The following is a 22,477-nucleotide window of genomic DNA, read 5'->3' as shown; positions in this document are numbered from 1 at the left end:
CTATAACACACAGAGCTTGTGAGTAGCTGCAGCAGCCAAGGCTAGAAAAGGGGCTGAAGGTTTTTTCCCCTTTTTGCAAAATAAGTGCTGAGTAATTTTTTTTGGGTTTTTTTTGGGTTTTTTTGGGTTTTGTTGTTTTTTTTTTTTTTTTTTTTTTTTTTTTTTCTGGCATTTCAAATGTCTCCTATGACAAATGAAAAAGCAGTAACATGCCATATGTTGTATTTGGACATTTATATTGATACAAAACTGCAGGAATTTAATCACAGTGCAGATGTATTCCCAATAACTTAACTGCAATAAAGTTCAAGTATTTAGCACTTAAAACAGTTAAAATTATTAGGTATCACAGGTTTAGAATTGGTTTCTGTAGACACAGTTTCTGCCAGAGAATGCAAGTTGCAGAATCTCAATTAAAATACGAAGAAAAGAACCCTAGATTTTAGTGGAATTAAAATTAGCTCAATATCTGTATAAAAAAGTACCTTAACTGGTATTAACAATGCAAGGCTAAAGCCAACCATGTGGGCAGTGCAGAAATTGATAGAAATGTTCCTTTGTTTGTGTTTATGCTTTAAAGTGGCTCTAGACTGGAATTTTTTATTAGTAATAGCATAATTTCATAAATTGTTTTGGACTTCCACTGAAAATAGTAATTTTAATCCGTGCATCCTTTATCTTTTCAAGTTCTATGTCCAAAGTCTGAGTAACTTACTCAAGTGCATAAAGACCTGCAGTAGCCACAGAACCCTGTAATTCAGTAGGCACAGAAATCAGGGATTTATTGACTACAGTTATCTGCCATTTATGAAAGTTAAGACAGCTGAGAAACCAGCAACCACTAGCAGTTTCACAAAGCCTAACTTCCTTTTTAAAATCTGCTGAAGTTCTAATATTGAGGATTCTTAGTCACGCAAACAGAATACTTGAAACTGACACAGTTTTAACACAAAAAAACCCCCAAACCCCCCAAAAAACAAAAAACAAAACCCAAACAGAAAAAGAACATCGTTTCCATCACATTGGACCTGAATTAAAACATTTTGTAAAAAACCAAAACCAATCATTTTTGTCTATTGAGAGTTCTGGGAGTTCATTTTCCTAACTTAAACTAAGAGTGTATTTAGGTAAACTAACTACTGTAAAACCTAGCAAATGAATACTAGTTTCTTACATGATGGAGCAGAAAGATGAAATTTGGATTCGGAGGTAGGTACAAGCCTGTCTTTCATAAGAAGCTTTAAGACTTAAAGGAACTACTGCATGTTTGTTTTGAGATTGTTTTATTTTTTAGCTGGCTGTAAGGTAAAGCTTTTCTTAAGTTTCAAAAACTTCAGGCTAAAATATTTTACACTAATGTGCTACTCTGGACCAAAAAAAAAAAAAAAAAAAGAAAAGAGAGAACCAATTTTTTTTCAAATGGGAGATGAGAATATCTATCACCCACCCCACCTTCATCAGCCAACTGATCCCATTCACTCTTCCTGAGCTTGGAAGCAAAAACCCCTAAATTTTCTCATGTATCTAATTTTTCAGTTGTCCATTAGATACTCATGATATTGACACTGTAATAAGAGCACTTACATCAGTACTTTTATTGTTTATGTTAATGAGTATTCTCAGAAACGTACAGATCACTGTAGGGGGAACATTTCATGTTAGTCTTTGTGCACTCACCCAACTCTAGGCATAGTGTGAAGAAACATTAATGGATTGTATCAAATGGTTAAATGGGAATGCTTATTCTTTTACTCCAATTACCAGGATAATTGAAAACTGTTGAGGAATACTTCTTGCTTACAGAAGTCCTTCTTATAGCAGAAATCATTTTACTAAGTGCTCATTCCAAGTATTACTGTGGCAAATAAAATCCTTGTTTCAAGCAGAAGGCTTCAAATTTGATTTGGGACAAAGAACCACTTTGTACTAAACAAGCTTTCTGCTTTTAGAAGTTATTTCAATTTCATGGTAACAGTATTTTTGTCACATTTGACACTAAAATGTAAAGCCACTCTGGTAGGCATTGCCTTTCACAGACAAAGTCTGCTCTTGTAGTTGAGCAAGAGATGACAGACAGGCAGGCCAAGATAAGTTAGTCTCATTTTCTGTTTATCTGGAAGCAATTCCAGTTGAGATCAGTTGAAATAGCAGATCAATTTTTTTTGTATTTTTAAAGAGTGAAGTATCGTAATATCAGCATCCTTTACCAAGCAATACAAGCGCAGGTTACTTGTACACAACAGAAATGTGACTGCTATCAACTTTTGCTGCCAGTGAGTTTTCTGTTAAGACTACATCTGTAATCCTGGATGTGAGGGTTTCTAATGTCTCCTTTATGGTACCCCATCACCTCCTCCATCCCCACTTTCAATCAATTCATGTTTCTTCTTTTGTCTTATTGCCAAGCATCGTGCAATGCCCAGTGCACCTCCTTTTAAAAACCGTACAAAGTTGTCTCCCACCAGAGGCCCTAAAGCAAAGAGGTTGGCTTCTTTAGTGCATTCGTAAGTGTATGGATCAATCTCTATAGGATTCCCCTTGCATGTGATGGGCTGATTAGAGTGATGACCTATGCTATGGCCTTGGTCCTTTAAAAAGAAAAGATTTGGGTGAGAACCTATCAGAACTAAGGCTACAGAAAACTTCAAAATTTTCTTCAGTCCGGAGGCACTCTGAAGAACACATTTCATTTCAGGCTTGAAGGAAAGTACATTGTGTTCAGGGAAACTGGTGTAAGCAGAATGTGGATTAGAGTCCACGGTATGAGACTGAGTACACATCATATGATACACCTTATGGTATTCAGGGTAAAGCTTTTTAGGTAACTGTTTGAAAATGAGGCTTGTGTCGGTAACTCTTCTACGAAATACGTGGACTACTGGGATGTTATTGTTGTAGGCACATAGTACTGCATCAGCTGCTGTTAGTCCAGCACCCACAATCAACACAGGGTCTGCCTTCCCACGGAACTTCCCTTTGCTGATTGCAGCTCCAAAGTCAGACATGGAATGGAGGACAAAAGGAAAGTCTTCTCCTTCAACTTGCAGGCGGCCAGGAGAATCAAAGGTTCCAGTTGCAAGAGCCACATTCTCAGCAAAGAGGCAGAAGGGCACATGAGAACCATCTGTTGCTCTCTGATAACCTCTGACTTCCCAGTTTCTCTTAATAAGTGATTTCTGTCCATCTTCCATTTCCAAATGCTGTGTTGAAATATCTTCATTTTGGTGACTTCTACCTTCATCCTCCTTTTCTCGGTAAAGCCTGGACACTGATGTTATGTAAACATTGTCTCTGAAATTCTTTTGGAGGCCCATGACTTTAACGTAGTGTTTATAATAACAAGCTATTTCCTCTGGCATTACTCGATCACTCTTTATATTTCTGAAAGAAAATTGAATGGCTCCAGTTAATAAATAGACCTTACTGGTAAATTGAATATCAGATATGACAGACCACAGGTCAAATTTATGAGGACTGAATCTTCTCAGTGTAAATGACACTGAGTTCAGCATCTTTAAAGGCATTTGATTTATTTGCTCTCTTGTTTCCTGATACACGAGACCAGCTAACTCTTTTAATACACTTTTAAGTCTTTACACAATGTAAATTGCTATGATGATTAACAAATTAGGAGTAGGCTCTGGAGTACCACAGCAGCTCAATATGTTTTACAAAGTTGAACACCACAACTACCAACAATACAGTATTGGCTAAACTTGAACCCAGTGAGAATACACTTACTTACTATCTAATTAATTAAATGTCATAGTTTAATGTCAAGTGCTAATTTTGAAACTAGGTTCAATATGTTACTGGAACCAAGTATTCATTATACTTTACAAAAGACCTCTCCCTTGGGCACGGTTAAGTTCACTAAGTATCAAATGAAGTAGTTCCATGTCACATGAATGAGCGAAGCAAACATGACACAGGGTGTTAATGCAACTACATAAACAGTACTGTGAGGTTCAAGTGTTCAATAAAAAAACCTTTTGCACTGCAACCCTGCTATTACACCTATGATTTTCTCATGATTATTGCAGTTTCATTTATAAGAAAAATAGCTGACAGTGTAATTATTTGGAACAGTTGCACAAATTTTGCTACTTCTTCAGAAGTAAGCTCTAGGAAGAAAGCAAAACAAATTGTAGTGAACATCAGGATTCCCACTAAAATGCACTTAAAATCATATTCAGGCTACTGATTACTACATTCTCTCAAGACTAACAAGATAACAGCACATCTTCTTTTAAATGCTCAAGTTACTACTCTGAAAATCCTCATGAGATATTTATTGGAAGAGAATAATGTGACAGTGTGACACCTCTTCCAAGAAAACTTAGGAAACTATTCCACATAACTAGAATTTTACATCATCATCAATCCTTTTAAATAAGCTTGTTTAATTGTAGTATAACAGGTCAGCATTTCTGGTTTTAGCATTGTTGAAAACTATAAAACACAGCTTTAGATAATAAGCAGCTTATGAGATTTCAGTTAATAAGGAAGCAAGATTGCTGTGGTTATCCAAGAAAAGGATTAAAGAACAAAGCTACGGTTTCCTCACTTCAGTGGTTGTCCTGAAATGAGTAATAGTCTGCCCTTAAAGACATAAGGTCAAGTTACTTTACTTCTTTTCCCATACATGGTACAAAACCAACTTCCTTTAATTTTGCTAGAACAAAGTAAAAAAAAAATCAAAATTTTACAAAAAGCTCATGTAGAGTGTTCTAGGTTCGTCTGTTGACACAGACCTTTATGAACTGAAGTAAAACCAGTGAGCTTGCACAAGAGTAACTTTTCTTCTCAAGTTTTTTCAAGAAACTTATTGCTTACAAATTAACTTACTTACAAAATAACTTACAAATTAAGACTGAAATACTGAATTAATCTCTTAAAATTAAAATTCATAGATTTGCAGCTTTGCCTGTAAAAGCAAATGCTAAAATACATAATAATCCTGAATGGCAAAAAAACTGGTGTACACAGCAACTTCAGCTGCATCAGTGTTGAAAGAGGAACTTGCAATACTTCCTTCAGTGGATCTGAAATTCCTTCCTCCATCTTCCTTCACCTCTGACCAGAACTGCTTTCAGTAAGTGCCTCTTTCTGAAATGCTGCTGGAACACATTGCTGCCTCTACATCTGCCTTCAGTGCAAGAGCAATTATTCTGCCTGACCATTGTCCAGTGTTTTTTCTATCAGAATACACACAGCAGAAGAATTTCCAGTGCCAGCAGGCAATTTAATAAACTGAACAAGAAGCCCTCCTCTGAACAGTGAAGTTTGAATATTTTCCAGTTGGTTGGATTTTTAGTGCCAGTTGGATTCCCAAACAGATTCTGCAGTGTCTTTACCTGCGTTTGCTAGATGCCCACTCCTTGAAGCTGAGGCCAGGCAATTCCATCCAGTCTCCAAAACTGATGGTTAGCATCGAGCCTTCCATGGACTGGGGAGAAAACATGAAGATGCATGAGCAGACACATTTCAAATTCATGCAAAAAACAGTGAAGCTCTTCTCACTCTATTCATTTAGGGCAACAAAATACCAGAACACAACATAAAACCAGGACATTACATGAAGAACTGAAGAACTATTTCTGTGTTAGATAATAAGCAACCACATGAGCTAATAAAGAAAAAGGTGAAGAAAGGGAAATTAAAGGCAAGTTATTTAAAATACAAAAGAGGAAGAAAACATGTGAAAGCAGCATTATATAAATACACCAAGATTTAAGATTTTGCATGAAAGCACCTGGAAACAATGCAGACAAGATAAAAAACTTCTAGTAAATACTCTTCATTATAATTCATTAAATGTAAACTAACAAAAATCCTAGTAATATAAATGACAGCACTCATGGTCACAATCACCCAAGGAAAGGGCAACTTCTTTCTTTCTCCTATCTCACTTATTTGGGCTTTGGTAATGAGCAGTTGAAAACTGCAACTGGCACTACCACCTAAAACAGCCCTAGAGTAAGACAGTAAGAAAAATCCCAAAACACAGAGTTACCAAGTTACCTTAGGAGCCAGATGAAATTTTTACTCACGTGCCAAGCCCCTCCAGGTGGTCCTTTTCCAAGCACCATGTGGGGAATATAATTATGTTGTTCCAACTTCCAGTGCAGAACAGGTGGGTAGTCATAGCCAAAGTCAGCATCAGGGTGAAGCAATGTATCAAAAAGCACTGCAACTGGGTTTGAGGAGCGTCCTTCCAGGCCTTCTGACAGGTACTCCAGATCCTGGAGGATGACAAAGTTTGAAAAATGTTGGTGCAACTTTGAATGTTCATCATGCTAGTCTGATGTACAGAAGTTGAATTGCAATAGAAAACACAATTATTTCAAGTTGCAGTTTAGGTAAAGGCATTTAATGTAGAGATTCAATGAAAACACTTTTCAGAAATAATGTCTGTGATTCACTTCTTTGTAACTCTGAATAATATGTCTCACTCATTTAAAAATTACATGTTAATAACAGTAATTCTGGGCAAGTCAATATTTGATATTCATTGTAGAACAAGAAATGTGGAAAAAATAGAGATCAGAGCAGCTTAGCAACATCTATATTTATAAACAGCAGACTGCTTTTAACAAAGGACTGCTAATATTTCTAGGAGCCCAATTTTGATAAAGCAAAATTGGAATCTAAAAACATTCAGTTTTAAACATTGAGCAGAAAAGGCTCTTTTGACAGCTCTTAGCTAGTTCCAACACTAACTGTATTATATCTTAAAATAATGGAGATAATATAAGCATTCCTTTTAAAAAGTAAAACTAGGAATATTTTACACAGCAATTAATGTTGAGAGAAATTCCTAGACCTTTGTAAAATGTTCACATTTCAGCATCCATTAACCAGTCTTGTTCTAAAATCTGCAGTAATTGCAAAAATTATGCAATAGCAAATTTTGAAGAGAAAATAGATTTGAAGAAACAACTGGACATAAGACTGATTTTTGCTGAAAAGGTTAGTAGCAACCTCAGCTTGCTAATTAGGAAAAATATCAGGGGGTCGGGAGAAGATGAAGAACATGAAACATCTGTAGCCAAAACTTAGGGAACTTACTCTCCTACAAAAGAAAATGACCTAGAGACCTAGGATAAACATGCAAATAGCACAGCACTGAAACAAAAACACTGTCCAAACTCCAAAGCCAAACAAACCCCTATTTACCCCCTACAAACATAAATCCATGTTTGTATTTCAAATAAATCAGTCACAAAGGCAATACAGTGATAGTGTTGTCAGTAATCCCTCAGGAGTACAGTGAGGTCAGTGGAAAACAATGTTAACATGACAAAGCAACAGACAAGTGGAAAGAAAAATGCTGGAGAACATTTAACTAATCAAATCGGACAGAAAAATTGGATGTATATATGGGGAACAACTATAGCACAAGACCTGAACAGCACAACAGTACAACACAAACACTGAAGGACGCATACTGTTCCAAAAAGAAAAATGGTTTATAGAGGATATATGTCCCCAGTATAACTTAAAATGAAATCTTATTAAGAATTGTAGTATTTAAGACTATTTTTGCTTGAACTACACGTATTTTATGTATGCTCATAGCATGGGTTCCTTAGTGATAGTGCCCAAACATCCCAGGACACAGCAACTGGAATTCCTGCATCAGCCACTGACCAAGTCATACTTTAGACACTCCTGGCAAGTAGAAAGAATACAACAAAGAGCAGACTGTAAAACCAAAAAACACCACAAACTAAAAGCCTTCAAGAACCACAAACAACACTACACAGCCCAGGTTTGGATCTAAGGGTCATGAGTTGATTCTATTTAAATTAACAGAATAACAAAATAACTTATTAATGCACTAATGCTTGCAGTAGGAAAAGAGCTAGACAAGACGGCAACCAAAGCTTACTTGATCAACAATGGAAAGATGTCGAGCTTCCTCTAATTTTGTATGTAGGATGGGGTTTGGGTGTATAGCTTCAGGAGACAAATATGGCCTGTATCCCGAGAGCAGGTAAGAAAGGCAAATTCCTGAAGGTCCATTTCCTATTAAAGAAAAAATTTACTGCTTTAGTAAAAATGTTTATAATCTACAGTTTGTTAATCACTAAATATACAGCAACAAAATAATACTGACATAGTATAATGCCACTCTCTTGATTCGAAACAGCTTATAAACTTTGCAGTAAAATAGAACTTTTTATAGGACCATCCTCCAAATTAACTGAGCAATTTTTTTTCAGTTAAAGAGAAACAAACGTGTGAGTTTTACACGAGAAAGCAAAATGCATATAAAGAAGTTCCCAAATTTAGCATGTCAAATTCACTATTCTGGTGTGAATATGGCCTGACAGATAATGGTCTGCCTGTCAGTCACAGTGATAGCTGAATATTATTGCCATCTTACAACTTTGCAATCCCATTGCCATAAAGCAGACAGACAATCTGCTGGATTGTATGCTCTTCAGGTCTGTCCATAAAATAAAAGGAAGAAAGAGACAAGCAGAAGACTGGAAGTCAGATGAGAAGTTACAGAGACAGCAAAACAGCAACATAAAAGCTAAGGGAACACAGACCTCCCTCAGGTAAGTGGTGAAGTACAAGAAATTCAGGTAAGACCTCGTTCATTGTTCAAGAAGAGTATCAAGTCAAACACTTTTACCAGCTTTGTAGCATTTTCAATTTGTATATATGTATTGCTGTAATTTTAATAGACACTTATTTTTAAAATGTTATTAAAGGTATGAGACAGATGGGACCAAAACATTACCATAAGGTAAACATTTCTATCTATTTGACTAGTACTAAACAAAGTAGGGCACCATTTTTATCACATGCAAATACAGAAGTAACATTCATGGTGCAAAATCAGACGTCAAAAGTTACAGAAAACTAAATCAGCAAAGTGTGTACTATGATACAGAATTTAAATATGTGTCTATGTATTGTTATTTCTACAGCTCCTCTTACTAATTAACTGAATGAAAAGCACAGTGTTCTCCTAATGAGTCACTTGTCAGTACTTTGTCTTTATTTGCACACATGGTATTTAGCATGCACTATGCAAATTCTGGGTATAAGTTACTAATTTATTCATACTTTATTATAGCAGGCGCTGTTGGATGTCTGCTCTTACTTCTAACCATTTCACCTCTTGATGTCAAGAGTTCACAGGTCATTTATTTTTCCACATCACCTTTGCACACACTATTTTCATCACCTGTTAACAATCCAATGCCTGTCTCTTCTGCCTTTTCTGATTCCTCAGTCCTGAATCTCCCATTACTTCACTGAGGCCCTGTTCATTCCCAGTCTCTTCATACATTGACTCTCTTTCTTAGTCTACTTTATTATAATAGACTGGTCACAGCCATAGGCTACAAGAAAATCACCTGAAGACAATGAAAAAGTTCTTCCTTACTGTCACACTGTTCTGCCCTCCCACAAACAGATCAACATAAGAAGATAGCTGGTTATGCTTCAGTCCAGGAATTTAAAGCTTAAGGAAGATGCATACTCCTCCTGTCAACCATGTGCCATGAGACAGATGTGAAGAACTGTAGCAATAGAGAAACTACCCATAACAAAATCACATGAAATGATGAAAACACTTTATTCACACCAATAGTTCACAAGCATTTCCATGGCTGACTAAAACCTTAACTGTTTCTAGAATTATAACTTGAATGCAGTAAAGAATTTTTTATCTTTTTACAATTGCACAGCTAGCTTTATTTTCCTGCTGGGGTATAAACAAAGCTTGTCCACAAAAGAAAGAGGAAAATGTGTGCCATAGCCAAGGATGACATACTACAGATCATTCCTAATGGATAAGGCTAAAAGAATTAAATGGGTAACAAATGTTGCCCAAACAAAGAGGCCAAGGAGAATTAATGAGGATAGGATGGATGGGCTATGTCTAGGGCTTAAAGGAATCATTTCACAAAGATCCACCCTCACACCACTGCCAACTTTAACCAGCCTCACTTCTCTGAACGGAAATTTGTTGAAGTCCAGCAGTGTGCCCAGGTGGCCAAGAGGGCCAAGGCATCCTGGCCTGGATCAGGAACAGTGTGGCCAGCAGGAGCAGGGAGGTCATTCCTCCCCTGTCCTGGGCACTGGTGACTCCACACCTCGAGTGCTGTGTCCAGCTCTGGCCCCTCAGTTTAGGGAGGACGCTGAGACACTTGAGGACGTCCAGAGGAGGCAACAAGGCTGGTGAGGGGCTTGGAACACAAACCCTGTGAGGAACGACTGAGGGAGCTGGGGGTGTTCAGCCTGGAGAAAAGGAGATTGAGAGGTGACCTTATCACTCTCTACAACCTCCTGAAAGGTGGCTGTGGTCAGGTGGGGTTGGTCTCTTTCTCCATGCAGCACTGACAGAATGAGAGGACACAGTCTCAGGCTGCATCAAGGGAAATATAGGTTGGATATTAGAAAAAAGTTTTTTACTGAAGGAGTGATAGAGTACTGGAATGGTCTGCCCAGGGAGGTGGTGAGTCTTTAAACCATGCCTGGTTTAAAGAAAGACTGGATGTGGCACTTGGTGCCATGGTTTAGTTGAGGTGTTAGGGCATGGGTTGGGCTTGATGATCTTGATGGTCTCTTCCAACCTACTAATTCTTTGATTCTGTGATGTTAAGGTGAATTACTGCCACTGAGCTCCCTGAACTTCTCTGGGACCATCCAGAGAGCTGATCCAAACCCAGTTCCTATTCTTTAAGCAGACTGAATCCAAGGGAAAGGAAACTTCTTGAGGATATGGTGTCAAGAACACACAGGATGAAGGTTCAGCTGCAAGGTCTGTAATTAGACTTGGTATGATTTTCTCAGGAAATTCTTGGGAAAAAGAGAAAAAAATCTTTTTGAATTGACAAATTAATACCCAAGGTTTTTGTTCTTTGTTTACACATAGTACCTCCAATAAGACCTCTGACTGCAATTACTATTACACAGACTTCAGTTGTACAATCAATATAATCAAAAACTCCGTGGCCTTGTTCATTTAAGGAGTGGTTAAAAGTTTGAAAATCAGCAAAATCTTCTCTTGATCAACAGCAAAATGTAGTATAATCCCTTTACATTATGTGTCTAAATTTAAAGCAAATATTCACCTTCAATATCATAACAGCCTTGTTATTTGGATGAGAAGTGACAACATTCTACATAGCAGTGATCAAAAATAGTGCAGAAGATGAAAATGTTTAGCACAGAACATCCTCTAAACTTAAAGCGTTTCAGCATGAAATTGTTCAACCCCGATGGAACGTATCTGTTTCTTCCCAACAGAGGTACTGCACAGAAGATATTAAAGCAGTAGAGAGTGTGCTTATATATGGGGAGATAGGGGGGGATCATAACTATTTTCATACTCCTCTACTACATTATCAAACCATTTTAGATCCCTTTGAAGGCTTCTCAGTGATAACAGGCTCTCAGTGGAGAAGATCAGCTTGCAAGGTGTCTCAAATATATCTGTGAAGAAGCATTTGGATGATGGAGAAGCAGTCAAGGCAGCTGTGACAAAAAAAAAGCTGCTCTAGACAAAATAACTACTGAGCACAGGTATTTGCATAACACATATTTGCAAAACTAAAGAGTGGAAACTGAGTCATAAACCATATGACAAACCTATACTAAGGCTGACAAAATGCCAGGACACCGTTCTCTTCAACTGTGATGCAGAACTCATCAAGTGATTCACGTCTGTCACATACACGTCAGTCTGCTACGTGAGCACTATTTTAAACTATCATAAAGAGAGCTTTGAGAACAGGCACTGTACAAATACCAGTCTTTCAAAGTTGGGGAGACTTACTGTGAACACAATTATGTTGCAACATCAATCTCCAAAATCTCAACTTGTTTGCAGGTAGGTACTTGCTTTAGTTGCAACAGCTTTGGACTAGATTATTGAAAACCTTCTTTACTTCAGATCTTTCCTTTATCCTCTGATGAAGTCATGGCAATAATGAGCTGGTGACCAGCTGTTGTTGAAAAACCTTGGCCCAATACACATTATGCTGGCACTCTCAATTAGGTTGTGTACCTATGGAGCCTCCTCCCTCTATCATCTTGTCATTTTACAAGTACAAGCCCTGAAGTCTTCGATCAAGACTACAGTTTATTATTTTAAACTAGCCTAATTGAGTTGGATTCATCTTGGAAAAGATGGGAGAATATTTAGACATTAGTGATGGATGCAAAGAGAAAAAGGCAAGTTAGAGATTAGCACCTAACCAACACAGAGCACACACTTTACATTATGCTTTTCACTCTCCCACATGACCGCACAGATTTCTACTGGTGTACCATCGACAACCTCCATGCATACAGAAATAGACACATCACATTAATCAAACCCTGTGTTATCAACACTAGAATCAGTACAGTTCTGCCATTTATACTCCCATATCTGCTGCCAAATAACGCAGATCATTTTTTCAAAGCACAATTTGAATTCAAATGAACTCCAACAAGTCCCTTAATATAATATAATACTACTGTTGTTAATTATAATAACTGTATCACTCAATAAACACCTTCACTGTAAGAGTCCTAAGCATTTGTTATTTAATGACAAAACTATTTCATGCAGCAGGTCTATAAAGGCAATGGCAGAGACAGTGAATCTTTAAAAAAGTGAAAAAACTCACCTATTATTACTACAGGCAGAGTAAGAAGGGAGTCCCCAGGCAGAACAGTTTCTTCAATTAACGGCATTCTTTTAATCTTCCTCCCAAGACTGTCACCAAAGTACTGAACAAAGGAATTCAAAAGCTGTCCTTCGGTTTCAGTGCCACTGTAAGTTCTAATTAAGAAGGACAGATGGGAGAAAACTAAAATGAAACAGTGAACTGTTGTCAGAACAGTCTCTTCAAAAATAGTTGCTTTTGATGTTTTACTTTAAGAGTTACGAAACTGGCAAAATCGAGACCAAACCAGGTATGTTTTATCCAATCTACACAATTTTACTCTTCAGCACAGCTTTTCTAACAGAAGATTTTTTTAAAAGTCCACTTTCTCCTAGCAAGTCTACAGACGGATAACAAAAAGGCACAGATGGCTCTGCAGAAGCGCAGGTTTCTAATCTCAGTTTATACAAAGCCAAAGTACAACCACAAGCATTATTTTGATCCCACACACAGTAGAACTCATTCCTCATTATCCTTATCAAATAAGGAGATACACGCTGCCTAGCCAATTAACAATATTAAGGCCAGACAAAGCCTGAAGGAGCAGCTAAGGTACAACAGCAGCATTCATATCCCTTCCTGCTGGCTAAGCAGCACACAGGAGTTCACCTCAACTAATTTCCATTCAGAGAGAAGTGAGGCTGGTTGAAGTTGGCAGTGGTGTGAGGATGGATCCCTGTGAAGCGATCCCCTTAAGCCCTAGACATAACCCATCCTACCACTCTTAACAGTTTTTACTGAAGGAATTGCCATGTAGCTCCTGCATAGCAGACTGCTTTCACCACTAACCATTTTCCTAGATTTCTCAGCTCTTTCTTTGAAGAATATACTGAAGTTTTTCTTGTAATTCTTCACTCTCTAGATGTGCTTCTAGAATACAAACACTTGTCTTATAATGTTTTCTGTTTAATTATTTAGGAGTCCTTTCTGAAACCTTTCCAGGTCATTGAAGAAACACACAAATTATCAGTCTAGCTAGAAAGACAGAGTCAAAAATAGTTTGTTACTGCAGTTATTTTTCAAGTCTTTTGTAAAGTAAGGACAACCAATTCTTGATTAAAAATACCCCTATCAACGGGGGGATTTTTTTTTGGAAAATTTCTAGAAAATTTTTCTCTTTATAAACATGGTTAATTATCAACAATAAATAAATGTACTCTCATCTATTTCCTAAGACTTCATTTATCTTAAAGCTATTCTAGCGTTTCAGCAATTATTTTCTACACAGGATCAAAACTGTAAGATGCTGATCCAATTCCCAGAGACTTCAAGAAGCCACGTACACTATGTACCACCTCAACTCCCACAGCACCCAAGATTCTGTTTCAAAAGCCTTTCCTCAATGGGGAAGTCTGAAGTAAACTGGAGACAGAGCGGGGCAGTAACAACAGCAGTAGCACGTTCTGTAACAAATCTCCCTAATGGCATTGTAAAAAAGGGTGCGGAGCTATTCTGAGGTTACACTTATTTTGGAAAGTACTTGATATCACTATTTCCTGCAGTGCAACAGGAAAAAAACCCAACAAAACAAACAAAATTACTTGCTTACTGTTTGATTACAGTTACGCATTAGCTCTTGCAGACACCTAACACCCAAACAGCATGAGTTAGATGAAGACGAGGAGTCAGAGAGAGGATATCTAATTATCATACTGATTTTTTCACCTCTGCTTTTAGAACAGAGCTGGTAGAATGTTTTATTTTCCAGCCTTTGCTCAAAGTTGACTAAGGCAATATACCTTATGTTTTGCAAAAGACAGGCTTAAGGGGAGCATGCATGCTTTAATGTGGGTTTATTATACTCACTGTACTTGATGGAACATAAAACCAAAAGAAACATTTCAAAACTTCTTTTAAGAGATACATGCACAATGCTGTAGGCTTCAAAAGAATCTTTTAACAATAAAAATGTTGCTTCTGTGTAGCTTCGTCTATCACAAACTACCAAACTGGTGATTTTGCACAGGAACATCTGCACACAAGGTGCAGTTTCTCGTTCTTTGCACAGAACACCTGCACACAAAACGCAGTGCATACGAAGGACTGTTGTCAGCAGCACGTTCTTCCTTTGCAAAAACATCGTATCAGAAGACAGCAAGATCTGAAGTTAGGGGCCACCACCTTCCTAACCTCTGAACAATACTGAAAGCCATCAAGTACCAGCAGTTTTTATCTTGATAAAACTCACAGTAGACAGCTTTGCAGTGGTAGGGACTTGGCACAATTACCTACGGCTCTAGTCCTGCAGACATCCAAGTGGGCACAAGATGAGTCAGTTCCAACACTAGTGCCTTAATTTATCTTATACTGGTCACTCAAATAACCTGGGGGATTACATTCTGTCAATCGCCCAGATTCTATACACGTACAAACATGTGCATCCGTGGTTTTGCTTTTTATTTTTCTAAAAAGCTCATGAAGAGAAAAAGCACAACATATGCATAGCAGATTTTTTTCCCATTTGAAAAAGCTAATAATAACAATAATTTGATAACTCGTAATTTGCTGCAGGTTATTAAAATAAATGGTACCTTTTCCAGGTACCCATTTTGAAAGATGCTAGAATACACTGCCTGTTTTCAGAAAAAAAAAAAAAAAAAAAAAAAAAAAAAAAAGGAAGAAAGAAACGGACTGTGATGGGCGGTTAACAGAAAACTCGTTATATAAAAGGAATCTGAATTTGGTCTCAAGCTGACACTTGCAGAGGAGAATTTACCGCTGACAGGCTGTTGTGTTTGGTTCAGGCAAGCGGGCGGAGCGGTGCCCCTCGGGGCCGGCATCGCGGGAGCTGCAGCGCCGCGAACCCCGGAGCGACACCGAGCATCGGCGGCCGAGGGCTGCCCCCGGCCCGGCTGCGCCTCGCCGCTGCCCAAGGTCACGGCGCGCCCGCCCGGGCCCCGCCGCCGCCATCCCTTCCCCGGCGGGGCCGTGCGGGACCGGGCAGCGCCGCGCTCGCCGCCGCAGCCCCGCGGAGGCCGCAGCCCCGCCGGTGTTCCCGTCCCGCCCGCACCGCCCCCGCCCGCCGCCCCGCGGCCCGGCTCCCGCGCCGCCACAACGCCGCCTCACCTGAAGTGACCGGCCAGGGAGCAGCGGCAGCACCACACGGGCATGGGGAGCGCCGGCGGGGCCCAGCGGTGAGGCTGCCGGGGGACACCGCACGCCGGCTCCCGCTCCTCCTCCGGCCGCCGCCACAGTGGGGCCCGTGCCGCACGGTCCCTCCTCCTCGCTCACATGCGGCACCGGGTCACACTCGGGAGGAGGAGCCGCCGCCAGCACCGGCAGGGAGGAGGGACGAGCGGGGTGAGCAGAGAGGAAGAGGGGAGCGGACCGAGGAGGAGAGTGTCGCTTCTTCCTGGCGGCGCCGCCGCGGCCCCGCTCCCGCAGGAGGATGCGGGCTGCAGGGTGCGGGCTGCGCCGCCTCCCCCGGGGAGGGCCGGGCTCCGTGGCCGTGCCGGGCTCCGTGGGCCGTGCGGGGCTCCGCGGGCCGTGCGGGGCTCCGTGGGCAGTGCGGGGCTCCGTGGCCATGCGGGGCTCCGTGGGCAGTGCCGGGCTCCGTGGGCAGTGCGGGGCTCCGTGGGCAGTGCCGGGCTCCGTGGGCCGTGCGGGGCTCCGTGGGCCGTGCGGGGCTCCGTGGGCCGTGCGGGGCTCCGTGGGCAGTGCGGGGCTCCGTGGGCAGTGCGGGGCTCCGTGGGCCGTGCCGGGCTCCGTGGGCAGTGCGGGGCTCCGTGGGCAGTGCCGGGCTCCGTGGGCAGTGCGGGGCTCCGTGGGCAGTGCCGGGCTCCGTGGGCCGTGCGGGGCTCCGCGGGCCGTGCGGGGCTCCGTGGGCAGTGCCGGGCTCCGTGGGCAGTGCCGGGCTCCGTGGGCAGTGCCGGGCTCCGTGGGCAGTGCGGGGCTCCGTGGGCAGTGCCGGGCTCCGTGGCCGTGCGGGGCTCCGTGGGCAGTGCGGGGCTCCGTGGGCAGTGCCGGGCTCCGCGGGCCGTGCGGGGCTCCGTGGCCGTGCCGGGCTCCGTGGCCGTGCGGGGCTCCGTGGCCGTGCGGGGCTCCGTGGGCCGTGCGGGGCTCCGTGGCCGTGCGGGGCTCCGTGGGCAGTGCGGGGCTCGGCCCCCAGCGTCCTGTTGTGTCCCTGAGGAACGGCAGCCCCCGCACGGGGCCCTGGGTTACTCGTGAGACGCACATGGAGAAATTGAAAGAAATCAGACAAAATTTTTTCGACGCACCTTTTGACTAACAGCCACCTATTGGGGAACAGTGCTTCGTGTGTGATCAGTTAGTTGCTTTGAATTGTGTCTTATGATAAATAGTTTGCAGGAGTGCCTGTCTGGGGAGAAAGCATTCCTTCCCTAGTCACAGCTGCCTCAGTGACTTTGGTTGGCAGGACCTCAGGTCATCCAGTCCAACCCCCTGTCCAGGCGGGGCCACCCTGAGCCAGCTGCCCAAAACCAAGGCCGGGTGAGCTTTGAGTACCTCCAAGGATGGAGAATTCATGACCTCCCTGAGCAGCCTGCTCAGGTGTTTGACCACTCTGACAATGAAAACGTGTTTCCTTATGTTTGCGTGGATTTTCTTCTCTTTTGGTTTATGCCCATTGACTCTCATCCTTTCCCAGGGAACCACTGAGTTCCCTCCCATCTTCTGATGAATACTTCTTCATCCCTTCCCATTGGGTATTTATGGATTAAGGATCCCTCCAACTCTTCCACAGGCTGAACAGTCCCAGTTTTCTGAGGCTCTGCTCATAGTGGTCAGTCTGCTGTCTGAGACATCCATGTCTTACACTGCTTTTCTGTCTCAAATCTGCCAAACAGTAAGAGTAAATGCCAATAAATCTAGAACCATTTATTAAACAATTACAGCCTTCCAGACAGAGTTCAACTTGACAGTTGGAAATTTCTTCATTGTGAATGTGTTCTATAAATCCACAATACCAAGATCTTACAAAGCTGTGGAGTTGCTGTGTCTGAAGCAGCTGTTGGAAGCTGACAGTCCAGTTCACCTCAAGGTTGTTCGTTCAACGCACTACCATGGCTGTAGTCAGAGAATATTTACTGTTCAATAGATCTGGTCTGGTTCCAGTACAAAGGACGATCATTAGATATGTGCTATGTAAAAGCTTAAGGTGAAAGAACACAGTACTACTGAGGAAATACAGAATACTGGTATAAAATCTGTGTTTTGAAAGGATGAAACATATTCAGTTAAACACATTGTTCTTCAAGTGCAGCATCAGGTCTAATATGTCTTTAGACGAGAATTAACAACATTAAGATGCATTTAGCTTGCTCTGTCCTCAAAAATACTGCCCTTAGTCCAGGAAACTATGTGAATGATTTTTTTTTGTTGACCAGATAACTCATACTGTTTGAGTATTCATACTGGTTTATTAAAGTTATGTTCTGCTTTTCCATGAGTCGCAGAAAACTACAGCAGAAATTGAAAACAAAATCATGTAATAGTTTAGTCATAGTCAGGACAACCTCCTCTCAGATACAAAACTCCATGTCTTCAGGATCTCACGTTTTAAGGAAACAAGCTACAACCAAGCAAAAGTTGTTGAGGTTTCACGAGTTTCTTGGTGGCAACATCAGGTGACATTGACTTCAAAATCAATGTATTAAGGATGTATTTGGCTTTAAGTACTGTCCTTATTTCCTCCCATAAACAAATCTGCTATCTAGAATATAACAGAGAAGCTCAGCTATACTGGTACTATTATTAATTTGTGTTCTTATCTTTATGTATATACGCTTGAGAAGGAAAGCAAAACACCTAAGTTGGAGTCCTAGAAACTTAGAATTTGGGGTTTTAGTGTATAATAATACATATTCAAGATGGAGGATTTTGGATGTTGTCTTTGTCCTTCTTCACCTTCTTTGTTCTTCTACATGGGTTTAGGTGGTTTTCTGTAACTGGGTGAAAAAGGTCTGCATTGTGGGCTTTGAGTGGCCATTATTGGGTCAAAAACATAAATAATATAGATGTCACCTTGGTATTGGGTACTTATTGCTTTAATTACCTTGGAAAGGGTTAGAAGCACTCCGTTTTAGAAGCTCTTAGTTTTCTAAGAGCTCAGTGTGTGGGTCTGTAAATACTGTAAATAGATAAAAGATAATAAACATTCCAAGTCTGTACTTGAGCTTGGTGTTTCCTCAAGGATATTTTATCCTGACCTTGGCAGAGAAGGAAAGAAACCGAAACCCTCACACACCTATGTCCATGTCTAAAATCATCACATGTCTTTCCCCAGCATGCTTTCACATTTAAAATTAAAAGATTATACTGGATCTTATGTTTGAGACAAAAAGAGGTAGTTTGGAAAAAGTACTAATTGGGCTTCCATGGAAGTTATGTTCTGCATAGATGTCCTGATTTTCAATGAATTATATGTTTCTCCCAGAAGTAAAATTTTCTGTTCCCTTTAAATTCTACATGTTGACCTGGATTTTTCAAATGTCTTAGTTTTGTGGTTGTGATTTATTTCAGTTCCATATTTCAGAATAAAATGCATGTTCTTTAGATATACCTTTATATAAGTTTTTTGTTCACTGAGGTTGGAAAAAATGGGAAGAGACTAAAACACATCAAGCCACAGCAAACATTTCCTCCCATTTTAAAGGAATCTTTGAATTCATTTTTGCAAAGAGATTCGGGCAGTTATTGGCTGTTAATTTTATTCCAAATCTCTGCATTTTAAATCATGCTAGCCAATTAGCTAATTTAAATCTTTCTTTTGCTAACACTCACTATACTAATTTAGGTAATAAACTTGTACATTTGTTCAAGAAGAATCTTTTTTCAAAATCAATTTAATTTGAAAATATTTTTCCTCCAAGTATTCAGTAGGCCATTATCTCAACCAGTGATGTTGGAAAATGCATTAAACAGCTTTTTGTTAAATGAAGGGGTATTTTTAACAAAATTTGTAGCTTCTCTAGATGAACTGGCTGGTAACTAGATATGTTTAGTACTTGGCACTGCAGAATTCTTAAAAATCTGCCAGAGGTGGGAGCGTCAGGAGAAGAGACTGTTGCCTCAAATCACGATATATGGCATGGAAAAAAGGGACTTCATCCTCTTCTGTAGGAGTGACATGGTCAGTGAGTAGCTGAAGAATGACTCCAGCTGTGTGGTGGACACAATCTGCACGTTGTAAAGCAGCATGGGAAACAAGGAAAGTGACTGCAACATTCGGGTAAGATTCCCAGGCCCCCACCCACTGCAATCTGAGATCAAAGTACAAACTAAGTAGAAAATAGACCTGCTAGGCTTCAAATGTCACAACAGGATTGTTATCAACACTCTCTGAATGAATAATGCACTATCTCAGTTCTGGAGCTTCCCCAGGACAGATGTTTCATCAAGAGCAAGCTTGCTCCCTGTGACATTAAATGACTCCAAAAGATGTGTGAACTGCAAGGGCCAGCAAGTGCCAGTGTAGTGAAACATTTTCTGAGATGAGCAAATAAAAAGTTTGCCACAAGCCTGTGGCACTGAGCCCGAAGCACGAGGTGCTGAAAAAAGGCCAGGGGAGATTAGGAAAGTTTGAGTGTATTTGCTCACAATACTGTTTAGCAAGATGGCAACTAGGCAGCCTAGCTGCAAAACAACTTTCTGTCTGGCCAAGTTTAAAAAAACAAAATAAATATCCCAGTGGAGAAGTCCTGCCAGGAAGTCAAGATGCTTGTAAGAGGGACTAATAAAAGATGCTTATAAAACAATCTTAAAGGAGCACATCTGTAAGATTCCTGTGATATTTTCATCATCTGTGAATAAAATTATTTTCAATGGTCCTTTTCAGGTCATACTTATTGCTAATAATACTTCTTAGGAAGAAAGATTCAACAATTTCTGTATCAAAGAATTGTCTTAGTGGTATAGAAGTTTTGACAAGATGCTTTTATGGGCCTTTTGTACCTAAGGGTGCAATTTGCCTGAACCTCCCAAAAGGTGTCTATGTAGTATTCTGTGATTAAAGAAGAGACAAAGGATTCTGCCATTGGTTTAAGTTGGTCTTGAAGCTAAAACACCACATAACCACATGCTCACTGTCCCCAGTGGAATGGGGCAGAGAATCAGCAAAAAGATGAAACTCACAGGTTGAGATAAGTACACTTTTATAGGACAGAAAAGGAAAGGAAAATAATAATAACTGTAGAAGAATATATGAAAGTTCACTGTCTGCTCTCCAATGCCAAGCCAGTTCCCGAGCAGTGGCCTAATGTTTTATTCTGTAAATAATCCCATCTAAAATAACTGATGATACTGATGCTAGCAACTAATACTTCTACTTTATGTCACATGTAACTATCTAGAAGCACCTTCATTTCTAGGGAAGCAATTTGCAGTCTTTAATTAGGAAAAACTTTTTATTACCTCAGAGTTTTTGTATTTATAAAAAGTACTTTTTTCCAAGAATAGAATTTTCCCCTCCCAGTTGCTGCCTGATATTTCTTTGTGCTTGTTACTTTGCCAAAGTACAGCTTCCAGAGATAAATTATTATATAGACTACATCTAATCCTCTATCCCCCCAAACCTGCAAAATGTGTCTGTATCATATTTCTAATTATTCAAAAACCTTATCAAAAGTACTCCTTAACTATAAATTAAATTCAAATCCATATTTTTCTAAGTCTGTTTTACAGTTTCTTAAAGAAATAGGCCTGTCACTATTGTGTTTTTTACTTTCTTTTGAACGTAGAGCTGTGTTATTAACAGCATTTTTTATAAACGTGAGGATGCACAGATTGTTCCTGACAGTATCCAATGCAGGATGTTGTGCTGCCTTCTCAGCCAGCAGGGCACATGAGACTGAGATGACATAGGAGATGTTGGAAAAAAGACAACACACTTCTAAAAGTGTCAAAATTGCAATTGGATTCATGTTAATTTCATGTTCATTTCTCAGTTCTCCTGTTTTGCAGTACAGATTGTTCCCAGCCACTGTCCAAGCTGCCTGCTATAAAAGTGAGGCTGCATCTCTTAGGGATAGTGCCAATTCCATGGGGAAGCTTTGTGTACTTGCATGGATGTTTGAAAAACACGAGGAGAAGATTGTGTGCCAAGCAAACTGGTCAAGGCTGGCATATACAAAGGCCCAAGGAATTTGAAGAATATTATAAAGAATGATAACAATACTTTTCAAAACAAGGACAAACCCCCAGGGGTTGAAAGAGCAGAAATTATTCAGTTACTGTAGGCTGAAGTTTATTGGACTCCAGCCTACTGAAGTGTTTTGTTGTGGCTTCTGCATTCCTCCCTCCTTTAATCTATTCAAAATCCAGCTGTCATAAATATCCTATTGCTTTTTCTACTTCACACATTTCTTTAAATCATGCTTGGATTGTATTTTCCAAGTCAGGAGTGAAGGAAATTATGGGAGAGAGGATATTAAGTAGTGAGAGAAGATTCAAAAATAGCTCTTAAAGACATTTAATTTATAAGGAAAATAAAGGTTTTCATTTACTGAACTGGACAATGCAATTACTTACTGGGTCTTAGAGTAACAGCTGGCTTTTTTCTTTCCTGCTTTTCCTATTATCTGCCACCTCTGTAATATTTTATTTCTGATTGTGTTCTTAGGAGAGCAATGTGTGTTTGGGTGGGCACTGCTGTCCTGGAGCCTTGTTTCTGATTAGGCCTTTCAACTTGTGCAGTAAACCAAACTCAGCAAGTGAGAATGATAAAAACTCTACAAAATAGGACATGATGAAGATATTTTGGTGAAAATTATAGTTACTACTGATTTGGAATTTCTAAACTTTATGTAGCAGTCAATCTCACTTTTTGTATAGTTAAGACA

General features: G+C 40.2%; 2 protein-coding genes across 2 annotated transcripts in view; one reads left to right on the top strand and one right to left on the bottom strand.

The window, feature by feature from the left end:
- NBN (nibrin) overlaps positions 1-2,985 on the top strand; it is a 29,668-nt gene extending 26,683 nt beyond the window's left edge. Inside the window, exon 17 of the transcript XR_010745107.1 lies at positions 2,899-2,985. The gene's annotated coding sequence lies outside the window, so the exon portion shown is untranslated. The remainder of the gene's footprint in view (positions 1-2,898) is intronic.
- Positions 1,572-15,874, bottom strand: OSGIN2 (oxidative stress induced growth inhibitor family member 2). Its single transcript, XM_066333179.1, has 6 exons — positions 15,747-15,874; positions 12,642-12,796; positions 7,895-8,031; positions 6,054-6,245; positions 5,358-5,449; positions 1,572-3,381 (listed from the first exon to the last, which is right to left on the bottom strand). Exons 1-6 carry the CDS (start codon positions 15,788-15,790, stop codon positions 2,334-2,336), a joined length of 1,668 nt encoding a protein of 555 aa, XP_066189276.1. The 5' UTR covers positions 15,791-15,874; the 3' UTR covers positions 1,572-2,333.
- Between the last annotated feature and the right edge of the window lie 6,603 nt (positions 15,875-22,477).

The sequence above is a fragment of the Sylvia atricapilla genome, chromosome 1 (assembly GCF_009819655.1).
Source record: "Sylvia atricapilla isolate bSylAtr1 chromosome 1, bSylAtr1.pri, whole genome shotgun sequence".
NCBI lineage: Eukaryota > Metazoa > Chordata > Aves > Passeriformes > Sylviidae > Sylvia > Sylvia atricapilla.
Note: the sequence above shows the minus strand (reverse complement) of the source record. Positions and strands in the feature narration are given on the sequence as shown.